General features: G+C 35.8%; 1 protein-coding gene across 5 annotated transcripts in view; it reads right to left on the bottom strand.

Moving 5' to 3' along the window:
- LOC133568227 (Fanconi anemia group A protein-like) overlaps positions 1 to 16025 on the bottom strand; it is a 115465-nt gene that overhangs the window by 44253 nt on the left and 55187 nt on the right. For 4 of the 5 annotated variants that reach the window (XM_061920026.1, XM_061920024.1, XM_061920028.1 and 1 more), the window contains 6 exons: positions 14279 to 14328; positions 12922 to 12992; positions 12624 to 12722; positions 8666 to 8799; positions 8525 to 8595; positions 6764 to 6863 (listed from right to left, as the gene is read on the bottom strand). In XM_061920026.1, the coding sequence (XP_061776010.1) occupies positions 6764 to 6863; positions 8525 to 8595; positions 8666 to 8799; positions 12624 to 12722; positions 12922 to 12992; positions 14279 to 14328 (525 nt within the window). The remainder of the gene's footprint in view (positions 1 to 6763; positions 6864 to 8524; positions 8596 to 8665; positions 8800 to 12623; positions 12723 to 12921; positions 12993 to 14278; positions 14329 to 16025) is intronic. The other variant, XM_061920025.1, reaches the window with a different exon arrangement.

A 16025-nucleotide genomic window follows, 5' to 3' on the forward strand; every position in this document is an offset into this window, starting at 1 on the left:
GTTGATAGCTAGATTCTTTGTGGACATGTTCCATAAATATTGATGTTAAAGATTTATTTTTTTGTGAAGAAATGTTTAGAATTAAGTTCATGAATCCAGATGGGTGTCTATTAGAATCCCCAAAGAGGGCACTTTAAGTTGATGATTACTTCTATGTGTAGAAATCTTTATTTATAATTGAATCACTTGTTTACTTTTCAACAAGTTTTAGTTACTTTTATAATTTTTTTTCCAAGTAGTTCAAGAAAGACCACTACAAATGAGCAATATTTCGCACTGTTATACAATTTAATAAATCAGAAACTGATGACATAGTGCTGTATTTTACTTCTTTATCTCTTTTTTTCAACCAAAAATTATTTGCTCTGATTATGGGGTACTTGAACTAAAAGAATATTCACAGGGGGTACATCACTGAAAAAAAGTTGAGAACCACTGCTGTAGAGTACGTAGAACCGCATTATATCGATGCCCACTGGGCTGGCGTCTATAATAGGTGGTCAAAATAACCAAAATCAACCAGCTGTTCCTTGCACATTTACTTGTGACTTTTGCCTAGTGATATCAGGAAAATGTTTGATTAACAATTTGTTTTATTGAAATGCTTTTTTTTTTGCTATTTGTGCATATTTTGGTGTTAATTTTAGTTTTTTTAAATGTTATATTCTTACCCTGCCTTCCGCCCGATTGTAGCTGAGATAGGCGCCAGCGCCCCCCGCGACCCCGAATGGGAATAAGCGGTAGAAAATGGATGGATGGATGGATATTCTTATTTGACAGCGCTACTCAGTTATTTGGTTGTATGTCTTGATTGCAATGACAGTAAAGTTTTTGTACAACCAAAAAACAAATACATTAAATGTGTGTATTTAATAGAAACATAAAAGAAGTGTGCATGGTAGAACGGCAGTTCAGAAAACTGAGGGTTTCTGGTACAAATCAAGCTTCTGCCATCGTATTTGCTGCTGTTGTGTCCAAGAGCAGACATTTCAACCACCTTGCACTCAGGTCCACAAACACTGGTGTAGGAAATTGAAGGAAGGAATGATAAAGAATGGTGGTGGTTGGATACGCAAATTGGCAGCCATGTTTCTGTCAGTCTACCCCAGGGCATCTGTGGTTACAAATGTACCGTATTTTTCGGACTATAAGTCACAGTTTTTTTTCATAGTTTGGCCGGAGGTGCGACTTATACTCAGGAGCGACTTGTGTGAAATTATCAACACATTACCGGAAAATATCACATGATATTATTTAGCTCATTTACGTAAGACACTAGACCATGGGTGTCAAACTCTGGCCCGTGTAATTTAATTTGGCCCTTGAGGCAATATCAATTTAGCATTAGAGCTGGCCCGCCAGTGTTATAATATTTGTGGCTTTTACACACACACGCACAAGTGAATGCAAGGCATACTTGGTCAACAGCCATACAGGTCACACTGAGGGTGGCCATATAAACAACTTTAGCACTGTTACAAATATGCGCAACACTGAGAAACCACACCAAACAAGAATGACAAACACATTTCGGGTGAACATCCGCACCGTAACACAACAGAATAAATACCCAGAACCCCTTGCAGCACTAACTCTTCCGGAAAACTTCCAGCAAACTGACCAATAATTAACATTTTATTCATGCATTTTCTCTTGCTACTTCAAGGCTTGAATGTTTGGTTCATTCATTATTTTATTTTCAAATTTATTATTAGCCTGTGGAAAAATTTTGATATTTACCTCAGAAGATTGCAAATAGAAAAAAGGCATAACATTTTCATTTACATTTTATTTGATATGCCTTTGATATTTTTTAAATTATTATTATTATTATTTGAAACTGGATTTTGCATGTCACTAAAGTTATATAAGCCTTGCTTGTTCAATATTTAATGCAAAACTTGTTTGGGTCCCTATTAAAAGGTTAATTTGTTCAACTTTGGCCCGCGGCTTTGTTCCGTTTAAAATTTTGGCCCACTCTGTATTTGAGTTTGACACCCCTGGACTAGACGTATAAGATTCAATTGGATTTACCAATTAGGAGTGACAGATTGTTTGGTAAACGTATAGCATGTTCTATATGTTATAGTTATTTGAATGACTCTCACTATAATATGTTACGTTAACATACCAGGCACTTTCTCATTTGGTTATTTATGCGTCATATAACGTACACTTATTCAGCCTGTTGTTCACTATTCTTTATTTATTTTAAATTGCCTTTCAAATGTCTATTCTTGGTGTTGGGTTTTATTAAATACATTTCCCCCAAAAATGCGACTTATACTCCAGTGCGACTTGTGTTTTTTTCCTTCTTTATTATGCATTTTCGGCGGGTGCGACTTATACTCCGGAGCCCCTTATACTCCGAAAAATGCGGTAGCTTACCACCATCATGTAGAGTGAAAAAACTGTGGCTTCTCAGTTCCAAGCGTAAAGCGCTTTGAGTGTCTAAAAAAACGCTAACAAATCAAATCCATTACTATTATTTTAATCAAAAATATATATATATATGTGCATCTGAAATAAAAGAAGAACTGACTGAAAGTACAAGGTTGCGGGTACAAGCGGCCAAAATGTGTTTCCTCTATCAAGTGGCGGGGCTCTCCCTTAGATATAGGCTGAGAAGCTCAGTCATTCAGGAGGTGTTTGGAATAAAGTCACCGCTCTTGTACATCGAGAGGAGCCAGATGAGGTGGCTCCCCTGGATGCCTGCATGGGAAGATGTTGTGGGCACATCAAACTGGAAGGGCGTCAAGGGGAAGACCCAGGACACACTGGAGAGACTATGGGCGTGATTTCCTGCGATCCAAATACAACGCTATATAGTGTATGCAAAAAATTAAATAGTGTGTACTAGGGCTGTGAATCTTTGGGTCTCCCACGATTCGATTCAATATCGATTCTTGGGGTCACTATTCGATGATATATCGATTTTTTCGATTTGATTCGATTCGATTCACAATTCAAAAACGATATTTTTCCAATTCAAAACGATTCTGTATTCATTCAATACATAGGATTTCAGCAGGATCTACCCCAGTCTGCTGACATGCCAGCAAAGTAGTAGATTTAAAAAAAAAAAAAGCTTTTATAATTGTAAAGGACAATGTTTTATCAACTGATTGCAATAATGTAAATTTGTTTTAACTATTAAACAAACCAAACATATGACTTATTTTATCTTTGTGAAAACATTGGACACAGTGTGTTGTCAAACTTATGAGATGCGATGCAAGTGTGAGCCACTGTGACACTATTGTTCTTTTTTATTATTTTTATAAATGTCTAATGACAATGTCAGTGAGGGATATTTAATCACTGCTATGCTGAAATTATAATTAATATTCATACTGTTGTTGATAATATTCATTTTTGTTTCACTAATTTTGGTTTGTTCTGTGTCATGTTTGTCTCCTCTCAATTGCTGTTTATTGCAGTTCCGAGTGTTGCTGGGTCAGGTTTGGTTTTGGAATTGGATTGCATTGTTATGGTATTGCTGTGTAGTGGTTTGTTGGATTAATTAAAAAAAATAATAATAATAATTAAATAAAAATAAAAAAATCGATTTTTTTAAAATGACAATCGATTCTGAATCGCACAACGTAAACGATTCGATTCGTATTGGAATCGATTTTTTCCCACACCCCTAGTGTGTACCTTAGTGTTCATGTTGTGTGTGATCTACTAACAATGCGTGTGCAATTGAAAAGTGGTGCAAAGTGCCTTATTTTGCATGCGTTCGGGGCTTTTACCATGGAGACACTCTCATTTTTTGCATATTTATCTTATCATGCTCCTACCTGTGGGCAATGTATTGAACCAACAGGGCATATCTATAATCTGTAACACCTTTTCTGATTCGTAAAAAACATGCACACTGACACTTATCTTCCACTTTCACATTCCGTGTGCGAAGCTGTGGGGCGCATTCGTGCATCTGGAACAACTCAATCGCAAGAAAATGTTTAATACAAGACGTCTTTTCATTTTTTCATTATGGCAATATACCTACCTACAAAAATAAAATGACGTTAAAAAAAAACGCCAGTAGCCACCAAAACGCAACGATTGAATTCATTTTATTCAGTCCTATAAGTCATCCAGTAGCAACACATTTTAAAATGAAATTTCTGAATAGACGGAGTGTCTAACATTTTAATTTCTCCCTCCACCAAAATGTTGATACGCACACACACAGGTCGGAGGATTCTCGTCTCTCTCTGCAGCGCGAGAACTGATCCTGCAGCCGTGTGTGGAACTGCCAGTTTGCACGTCCTTCGGACACGTGTCAAAATATGACGCCAAATAGTGATCGCAAAGCGGTGATGAGTGTTAATAAATCACATTGCGCATGGTGTATAATTATATTTGCATTGTCTTCTCCCAGTATTGTGGGGGTTTTGATGATAAGCATAAATTTTAAAATAACAATGAAAACATGCAAAATGGATGGCACGTCTTATTCTGCTCACATAACAGACGCAAAGCACTTTGCACATATTTAGTAGATCAGCTTTGCATGTGTTATCAGGTTTGCACATGTTTTAGTGCACGTAAATCTTTAGTAAATCAGACCCTCTGTCTACCAGTCGGACTGGGAAGGTGTTTGGGATCCCCCGGGAAGAGTTGGACGAAGAAACCAGGGAGAAAGAAATTTAGGCTTTTCTGCTTAGGCTGCTGCCTCCGCTACCCAACCCGGAATAAGTGGAAAAAGATGGATGGGTGGATGTGTGCATTTATTCTAAAACGAGAAATGTGTGCATATAATATATATAAAAAAAATTGTGCATTTAATCTAAATTTGGGCATTTAATAAAAAAAGTTTCAAGTGTGCATGTAATCTACAAAAAAAGAAATATGTGCATATGAGCTAAATGTGTGAATGTCATCTAAAAATAGAAATGTGCATAATTAATCTAGAAAAAATACATGTGTGCATATAATGTAAATGTGTGTATTTAATCTAAAATACAAAAATGTGTTCATACATCCAAATGTGTGCATTTAATCTTAAAATAAAGAGATGTGTCAATTTAATCTAAATATGTGCATATAATCTAAAATAAATGGTGTATATTCAATCCAAAAATAAATGTGTGCATTTAATCTAAATGTGTGCTTATAAACTAGAAATGTAACATCTACATTTATCTAAAAAAAACGTATGCATAAAATCTAAACGTGTTCGTTTAATCTAAAAAAAAAGTGTTTATAAATTCTAAAAAAAAATGTATGTGTGCATTTAATGTACATTTGTGCATGTATTCTAAAAAATAAGTGTTCATTTAATCTACAAAAAAATAAGTGTGTGCATATAATATTGGGGCGGAATAGCTCGGTTGGTAGAGCGGCAGTGCCAGCAACTTCAGCGTTGCAGGTTCGATCCCCGCTTCCGCCATCCTAGTAACTACTGTTGTGTCCTTGGGCAAGACACTTTACCCACCTGCTCCCAGTGCCACCCACACTAGTTTAAAAAATATATATATATATAACTTATATATTGGGTTTCACAATGTAAAGAACTTTGAGTCACCTGAGAAAAGCGCTATATAAATATAATTCACAAATAATATAAATGTGTGCATTTAATCTTAAAAAATTAAATGTGTCCAAATACGGTTAACTAAGTGTGCATATAATCGAAATAAATGTTTGTTTTTTTAAATGTGTAAATTGAATCTAAAAAAGAAATGTGTGCATATATCTAAATGTGGATTTCATTTAAAAAAAAGACGTGTGCATATAATGTAAATCTATAAAGTAAATATAAAATAAGAAATGTGTTAATATAATCTCCAGCACCTTCCCCACCACCCGCAATCCCGAAAGGGACAAGCGGTAGAAAATGGATGGATCATCTAAATGTTTGCATTTATTTAAAAAATTAAGAAATGTGTGCATTTAATCTAAAGATAAGGATATGTGTGCATTTAATCTAAAAAAAAAAGTGTGCATTTAATCTTAAAAATAATTGTGCATATGATCTCAATCTTGAAAAATAATTGTGCATTTAATCTAAAAAAATAAATAAATGTGTGCATATAATCCAAGTGTGTGCATATAATCCAAATAAAATATGTGTACATTTAATCTAAAAAAACACATGTACATTTAATCAAATGTGTGATTTTTATCTAAAAAGTAAATGTTTGCTATTAATCAAAAATAAAGACTAAATGTGTGATTTGATCTAAAAAAGAATTGTGTGCAATTAATCTAAAGAAAGACTAAATGTGTGCATTTAATCTAAAATAAAACATGTGGGCATATAATCTAAATGTGTGTATTTAATCTCAAAAAAACAAATGTGTACATTTTGTCTGTTGCTGTGGTAGAATCTAGGTTAATGCTTATATTATGAAGGTTTCTTTGCAATGAACAGGAAGTCACGATTGTGTACATGTTTTAAGACTGTTATGCTGCTTTCTGATACAGATAAAGTTGACAATAGTACAAGACATGTTGACATAAATCCATCCATTTTTCATATGCTCATATTCCCATAAATTTTGATAGCTGCAATAAATAAATTCTCCAGTACAAGACTAAATGGAAGAACATTTCCCAACACATTCCATGACTTTGATTTGGCACCTGAATATCCACAATCATATTCTCCAATTCTCTTTTATCATTCCTGCACTATGGGTTTTTTTAGAGAGAAACCTTTTTCTATTATAATCTGTTATTTTTAGAACATAACTACTAATAATTAGGCTTCTTTTGTCATAAAAGTGTGTAAGAGCAGACATTTACACACCTGGTTATGGAGTAGATCCCAAATTCTGTGTAGAAGGCAGGAGAGGAGTTGTATGTTACAAGCGAATACACTCACAAACCTGGAAGCCCACGTCATTTGTCTTAAAAAACAAACATAAACAGCACAACAAAATTAAGTTCTTTGTACGGTCAAAAAGGAATCTAGCCCAGGGGTGTCCACACTTTCTCAACTAGGGTCACATACCAAAAAAATCAAAAGTATGAGGGGGCAATTTAGGGATTTAAAGGCCTACTGAAATTAGATTTTCTTATTTAAACGGGGGTAGCAGGTCTATTCTATGTGTCATACTTGATCATTTCGCGATATTGCCATATTTTTGCTGGAAGGATTTAGTAGAGAACATTGACGATGAAGTTCGCAACTTTTGGTCGCTAACAGAAAAGCCCTGCCTTTACCGGAAGTAGCAGACGATGAAGTTACACGTTGATGGCTCCTCACATCCTCACATTGTTTTTAATGGGAGCCTCCAACAAAAAGAGCTATTCGGACCGAGAAAACGACAATTTCCCCATTAATTTGAGCGAGGATGAAAGATTCGTGTTTGAGGATATTGATAGCGACGGACTACAAAAAAAAAAAGGAAAAAGAAAAAATCAAGTTAAAAAAAAACGCGATTGCATTGGGACGGATTCAGATGTTTTTAGACACATTTACTAAGATAATTCTGGGAAATCCCTTATCTTTCTATTGTGTTGCTAGTGTTTTAGTAGTTTAATAGTACCTGATAGTCGGAACGGTGTGTCCATAGGTGTCTTGAGGCCAGGGTCTGATGGAAGTCAACGGCAGCTGTACAGACGGCACAAGCTCAGCTGATCCTAGGTAAGTGGCGACTTTTTACCGCAATTTTCTCACCGAAAACTGCTGGTTGACATTTGGTCGGGATCCATGTTCGCTTGACCCCTCTGATCCATAGTAAAGTTTCACCTCCGGGAATTTTAAACAAGGATTTACCGTGGGTTTGTGTGGCTAAAGGCTAAAGCTTCCCAACTCCATCTTTCTAATTTGACTTCTCCATTATTAATTGAACAAATTGCAAATGATTCAGCAACACAGATGTCCAAAATACTGTGTAATTTTGCGGTTAAAGCGGACGACTTTTAGCTGTGTGTGTGCGCAGCGCTAATATTTCCTAACAGTCCGTGACGTCATGCGTACACGTCAGCATTCTGCGACGTTTTCAACAGCACACTTCGCGGGAAATTTAAAATTGCAATTTAGTAAACTAAAAACGCCGTATTGGCATGTGCTGCAATGTTAATATTTCATCATTGATATATAAACTATCAGACTGCGTGGTCGGTAGTAGTGGGTTTCAGTAGGCCTTTAATTTAAAATAAAATAAAAAACAAGGCAAAAAAACAAGTTATGGGTCCTATCCTGCTAATTCCAAGTTTTTTTTTTGTTTTTTTTTAATGGCATCATAGAATGGTAAGTTTATTTTAATGAAATACTCCTTAAATATCATGTCAATCTGTAATCTTCTCCTCTTGGATCAAATGCTCAGATATTCCAAAGGCCTACTTTGTATCAACATTTCAACTTCTTCTCATAGTATTGTTAATTTTTTAATTGTACGTCTACAATAATACCCAAAAGGGCCCATAAGAAAACGAGCTAGGATTGCAAAAGACCCCTGGGACTCACTTCGGACACCCCTGATTTACATTTGGTCAAAGACAAGAAGACATATAAATTATTTTTTGACAAAAACACAAAAGAATTTAAAAATAGTTTTCTCACTTATTAGGGGATAGCACTTTGGAAGAATCTAAAATGCACTGGCAAAACCATCTGAGAATCACGTTGACAACCTGAGGATATGAAGGACAGAAGAATTGTCAATCACATACGAATAACATACTGCGTGAAAACTAACATTACCTTCATGTGGAGCTCTGAAAACGGTGGTGTGTCAGTTTGAAGTTGGATGACTTCCTGTTCAAAGGCGTCAGTGGTTAGACCAGGAAAAATGAAGCCCAAAGTGTGAGAAATCTTGGACAATTGGGCTGAAATGTCTGACGGAAGATACGGGAAACATTAAAAAATAGGACAATTCTGCAGGAAGTACTATTATGAGGCAAGTTGTGACTTCGAGGATTTATCTTTTTATTGAACAACTACCAATTCAGTATTGTGCAGCAAATATCTGCGATCTGCCATCTTTTAGTACATTTTCTGTTTATACAAATGCTTAGGCTCCAGCTAAATAAAGGCTATATAGACAATTAATCCAGAAATCATTCAGAGCGCATCACTTTTTCCACATTTCGTTATGTTCCAGTCTTATTCCAAAATTGAATAAATTCATTATTGTTCTCAAAATTCTACAGACAATTCTCCACAGGGACAATGTAAAAAGGTTTTTAATGTTTTTTATTTTGCAAATGCTCTACCGGTTGTCCCTTTCGGGATTGCGGGGGATGCTGGAGCTGTCACGGCAAATTTCTTCTCCCTACAAAAACCTTCGCCCCCCCCCATTTACTTCCGGGGTCATGATTAATACAGACGTTTTGTTAACGCTATATTATGAAAATACAGACGTTTTGTTAACGCTATATTATAAAAATATAACGCTATATTATAAAGATACAGACGTTTTGTTAACGCTATATTATAAAAAAAATTAAAAAACAATTTACAAACACAAGCTATGGGATGACATAAGAGGAAACGTGACCCCGGAAGTAAATGCGTCATCCCATAGCTTGTGTTTGTAAATTGTTTTTTAATTTTTTTTTTTAGAATATAGCGTTAACAAAACGTCTCTATTTTTATGATATAGCGTTATATTTTTATAATATAGCGTTATATTTTTATAATATAGCGTTAACAAGACGTCTGTATTTTTATAATATAGCGTTATATGGGGGGGGAAGGTTTTTATAAGGGGGGAAGAAATTGGGCGTGACAGAGCCTATCTCAGTTGTATTCGGGCGGAAGGCGCGGTAAACCCAGGACAAGTCTGAGGGACACCACGAGTAACTATTTGTGGTTTTGATTTTGAGTGACTAAGGAAGTATTCTGTTCAGTTTGTGAGGTATAACTGGAAGGGCCATGTGAGCAGTATGTCATGGTCAACAGTGTTAAATGCAGCAGAAAGGTCCACAAGGATAAGGAGCGAGGGAGAATGCAGATCTGATGACAGTAGTGCAGTTTTAAAGTTAAGTTAAAGTACCAATGATTGTCACACACACACACTAAGTGTGGTAAAATGTGTCCTCTGCACTTGACCCATCCCCTTAATCCCCACCCTGGGAAGTGAGGGGAGCAGTGGGCAGCAGCGGTGCCGCGCCCGGGAATCATTTATGGTGATTTAACCCCCAATTCCAACCCTTGATGCTGAGTGCCAAGCAGGGAGGCAATGGGTCCCATTTTTTTTATGGTCTTTGGTATGACTCGGCTGGGTTTTGAACTCACAACCTACCGATCTCAGGGCGGACACTCAAACCACAAGGCCATTGTGAAACAGACTAGAATTTTTTCAGAGGTTGTTCTGAAGGTGGGTGGCAACTGCTTTCGATTACTTTAGATATGAAAGGGAGATTGGAGCCTGTAGTTTGAAAGGACTTATGGGTCAGGGGTGTTTTTCATAAAATACTGTATTTTTCCTCCCTTTCTGATTACCTCTTGAGGAACTCTGAAGAAACATTTATCCTTTTAGCGATTTGAACGGTTTGTACAGCCGAAAACATCGCAAGCATAAGGCTAAGCGTAATCTAGTACGCATTGAGAACAGACGCTGGCTTGACCACCACACCTTTTTAATGAGACAAATGTGAGGCGACAGTGAAGTCATTTAAATCCAAGCAATAGGGGATGTTTGAAGAGTGAAGTGAAGTGAAGTGAATGATATTTATATAGCGCTTTTTCTCAAGTGACTCAAAGCGCTTTACATAGTGAAACCCAATATATAAGTTACATTTAAACCAGTGTGGGTGGCACTGGGAGCAGGTGGGTAAAGTGTCTTGCCCAAGGACACAACGGCAGTGACTAGGATGGCACAAGCGGGAATCGAACCTGCAACCCTCAAGTTGCTGGCACAGCCATTCTACCAACCGAGCTATGCCGAACAAATTACTTTTTTTTTTCCTTCTAAATTAGCCACTTGTGAAGTGAAAATTAAATATAACGTAGCCTTGCATTGACATTATATATCAAATAAAAATAAAAGTGAAAAAGTTGGGCTACTTAGTGTGTAATCTCTGTCATGTACAAACCCAGTTTCCATATGAGTTGGGAAATTGTGTTAGATGTTAATATAAACGGAATACAATGATTTGCAAATCCTCTTCGACCCATATTCAATTGAGTGCACTACAAAGACAAGATATTTGATGTTCAAACTCATAAACTTAATATTTTTTTGCAAAATATAATTAACTTAGAATTTCATGGCTGCATAATGAGCCAAAGTAGTTGGGAAAGGGCATGTTCACCACTATGTTTCATCACCTTTTCTTTTAACAAGGCTCAATAAACGTTTGAGAACTGAAAAAACTAATTGTTGAAGCTTTGAAAGTGGAATTCTTTCCCATTCTTGTTTTATGCAGAGCTTCAGTCGTTCAACAGTCCGGGGTCTCCGCCGTCGTATTTTACGCTTTTTAATGCGCCACACATTTTTGATGGGAGACAGGTCTGGACTGCAGACGGGCCAGGAAAGTACCCGCACTCTTTTTTACAAAGCCACGCTGTTGTAACACTTGTCTTGCTGATATAAGCAGAGGCGTCCATGATAACATTGCTTGGATGACAACATATGTTGCTCCAAAACCTGTATGGACCGTTCAGCATTAAAGGTGCCTTCACAGATGTGTAAGTTACCCATGCCTTGGGCACTAATACACCTCCATACCATCACAGATGCTGGCTTTTGAACTTTGCGCCTATAACAATCCGAATGGTCATTTTCCTCTTTGTTCTGGAGGACACCACGTCCTCTGTTTCCAGATATAATTTGAAATGTTGACTCGTCAGACCACAGAACACCTTTCCACTTTGCATCAGTCCATCTTAGGTGAGCTCAGGCCCAGCCAAGCCGGCGGCGTTTCAGGATACTGTTGATAAATGGGTTTGGCTTTGAATAGTAGAGTTTTAACTTGCACTTACAGATGTACCGACCAACTGTAGTTACTGACAGTGGTTTTATGAAGTGTTACTGAGCCCATGTGGTGATATCCTTTACACACTGATGTCGGTTTTTGATGCAGTACCGCCTGAGGGATCAAAAGTCCGTAATATCATCGCTTACGTGCAGTGATTTCTCCAGATTCTCTGAACTTTTGCATGATTTTACGGACTGTAGATGGTAAAATCCCTAAATTCCTTGCAATAGCTCGTTGAGAAATGTTGTTCTAAAACTATTTGACAATTTGCTGACAAAGTGGTGACCCTCACCCAAGCCTTGTTTGTGAATTACTTAGCATTTCATGTAAGCTGCTTTTATACCCAATCATGGAACCCAACTGTTCCCAATTAGCCTGCACACCTGTGGGATGTTCCATATAAGTGTTTGATGAGCATTCCTCAACTTTATCAGTATTTATTGCCACCTTTCCCAACTTCTTTGTCACGTGTTGCTGGGATCAGATTCTAAATTTAATGATTATTTGCAAAAAAAAAATGTTTATCAGGTTGAACATCAAATATGTTTCCTTTGTAGCATAGTCAACTAAATATGGGTGTATTTACATCTAACACAATTTCCCAACTCATATGGAAACGGGGTTTGTATTTTGCACAGAGAGAGAAGAGTTTGTTGAGTTTTGTCGGTCCCACAAAGTGTTCTTAGCTTAATTTCTCATCTGTGTATCAGTGTCTGATTTGTTCAGGATGGACCTACCTCCTTCACTTCCATCAACAACATGCTCCACAAGCTCCTGCAGCTGAACTTCTAGGAGCTCCAAAGGATGGTCATGATTGTCCACACGCACTACATTCCCTGTAAGTGTAAATGTTAAGTTCAGAGTACAACCTTGTTCTTACATAAAGTATAGAAAGAGAAGAGAAATTGCCATGTCAAAAAAGACATTCACGACTTTCTAACTCATTGAATGCATTTACATAATTATAATTAACTGTTTTTTTTTATCCACCAATGTATTTTAAGAAGTAATACACTTTAAAAAAATGATACCCACCCTCTTGCTGTCTTAGTCTCTGGCAGGAGTCCACGTATGCTGAATATTGGGCAGCAGGAATCTTATCTGCCCTAAGTATAGAAAAGAAAAATAGTACAATTTTCTCATAGATCATCAATGCTATTTCTAAAACATGACACACATCTTAACTCCCTAATATCCCAGAATTGTGTTCGGCTAAGGTGTCTAAAAAAGTATCCAAAGTAAAAGTAAAGCAGTCAACGAACCATTTAGGGTAGAAACGTGGTTTTGAGTTCTTTTGAAAGGTAACAAGCTGACTTTTTAAGTATCTAAGTACTACAGACACTAACAAAAACAAGTTTTAATACACTGAAAAATAGGGATTTGTTTTAAGTTGACTTACATATTTTTTTCAGAAATGTGCCTGCAAAATAACTACCATACTTTGGACGTACGGACTGGAAACACATTTGGTTCATAAATGGAGTACTTAGCTAATCCCATTTCATCTACAAACACGTAATATTTTACACAGAGTTCCAATGTTTGTATCAGGCACTCATAAGGTGTTCCATTTAAAGACACTCTGTCAAAGTCTTCACTAAATCCATGCTGTCGATTCCAATACTGATCACATGTATTAACTACAAATCTTTGAATGTATTTAGTGTGTGTTATTGACAGTTTAAGGATATCATCAGAATATTACAACTAGTTCCTTATCCTCTCTTTTTACAAACCATTGTTTGAGAAAAAAAAAAAAGTCAACAAATCTTAACATTACTCTTTAAAATAATTAGTTTTTTACCTTCACAGGAATATATTGTGGGAAAAAAGGTGTTTCATTTTTATGCTACATTGCCCAGGCTTAATGAAATGTTGTATTAGGTCAATCTCTCAATGATAAGCTATCCATTGACGTAAAACGTACAAAGACACCACATAAGGGTGATCGCATCATGGAAAAAGGCAAGTCACTAGGTTGTTTTTCATAAAATGACTGCCACATCAGTCAATGTCTGGTGGTATAATACTCAGTGTTTTGTCATTTGAAACAGGTTGTAAAGTGTTCAGTGAAAAGTTGCAATAACTTTTCGATGAAACAGTTGAACTTAGGACTCTTCTTTTCAGGTTACTAACTCCATGATTTGGAAATAGAATTTTTGAGAATGCCTTATTTTAATAAATAGATACATTTAATGAATATCAACTGAATACAGTCAACATGTTGAAAGCCATTGTTTATGCTCTGGTTTGTTACACTTGGTTTAGATCCGCCTGCACAGTTTCTGTTAGAAAACACGGGCAAGCTAACACGATTATGAACATTGAAAAAACTACAAAACATTTCATAAAATTGTGGTTAAAAAAAAAATGTGAAAGGAATTTTACTTACTTTTTTAGGGCCTCGATGAAACTCATCTGAGCATCTGCTTTCACAGGAAGCTAAAAATAAAATCCGAAGTCAAATCTGTTTCATTATTCTACTATATTCAATCCATATAATTTCTGAACAATTGATGATACAAAATTACAAGTAAGCAACACTAATTAGTAGGTAAAGTAGCCAAGCAATGATTTAGAAAGTTAAGGAGAACGTTTGAAATCGAATAGAGCGATTAAGTTTTCTTCAAGCTATAGAATGTGATGCTATGCACTATAGAGGTGGGAATCTTTGGGCACGTTACGATTCGAGTACGGTTCAGGAACTACGATTCAATTAACAACAGATTATTGATGCATCTTTAATTCATGTATATCGATGCAGTTTTACATTTATTTTCGTTTCATCCCTTGCAACTTTAAAAAAACAATTCATTTGGATTAAGAAACAATTAAATTAATTCCCACATTTATCAAATTAATGAAAATGTGTGCAAAACTGGACCATAAGTGCCAGAAATTAAAGTAGCTGGTCTGATCTCTCGGTGAGGTGGCACACTGAAGTAAGTCAATTTCTAGAACTGTCTGCATTACTTTATTTATAATAAATAAATGTATTATTGATGATTACTAATCGACTCTATGATCGTTAATGTCCAAATTGCAATTATTATTGATTATTGCATGATTTTTAATGTTGTCATGTTAATGAATAATTTTAATAAGTTGAGGATGTGCTCCGCCTCTTGCCAGGAGTCAGCTAGGATAGGCTCCAGTTAACCCGCAAACCTAGTGAATATAATTTATAGAAAATGTATGGCTTTTTCCACTGAAATCATTTTGAAATTAATCAACGTAAAAATACAAAACCACATTTTTCGGGGTATAAGACAGTAAATAAGTATTTTTATTACGGCTGTCAAACTTAACACACTATAACGCACGCCATTAATCACAAAAACATATCGCTTTAAACATGTAGCTATGCAAATTATTTATGCAATTTATTTTGAACTCACATGCTCCTTTACCTTAACAGTAGATGGTTACCCGAAAGGTGCGTTATTACACGGTCAATGATCAGATCAATGCATACCTCAGTCCAAAGCAAATTTCACTTCAAAATAAACTCTGAGTGGACTTTAGATACAACTATTAGTAGGTTTTAAACAAATAAATAACATGCATTCAAGTAAAACATTAAAAAAATGTGCCTCTATGACATTCTAATAATAAAATTGCATTTCTTTCATAACACTGTTTTTAATTTAAAAGTTAACTTAAGTTATACAAGCATGTAATTAATTGTGGTTAATCACAATCAAAATTCTAAAGTGTGATTAATATGATTAAAGAAAAAAAATCTTTCGACAGCACTAATATATACGGGTGTGATGATTAAAGATGCATTCAGATTGCATGTACTTTTTGGTGCCAATTTTAATTGGCCTGGTACATTAAGATACTGGTTAAATAATACAGCTATCGATATTTATTGGTAGACTGTAGCCTAGCATGTTTAGCTTTTTCTAAATGACTTGACTAAAATACAAAACAAAAACATCAACCTACTCTGCTTATTGGAGGACATTTAGATGTTAACTGGCTGTCTAGCTTTGCACACTTAAACACGCTCGCTGCAGGACTACTTGTATCGGACATTATATCACACATTTAAAATGCAAGCACATATAATCCCATACTTGATGATGAATTGAAAATATTGGACCCATATCCTATGTCAATATAATACAAAGTAA

The sequence above is a fragment of the Nerophis ophidion genome, linkage group LG14 (assembly GCF_033978795.1).
Source record: "Nerophis ophidion isolate RoL-2023_Sa linkage group LG14, RoL_Noph_v1.0, whole genome shotgun sequence".
Classification (NCBI taxonomy): Eukaryota; Metazoa; Chordata; class Actinopteri; order Syngnathiformes; family Syngnathidae; genus Nerophis; species Nerophis ophidion.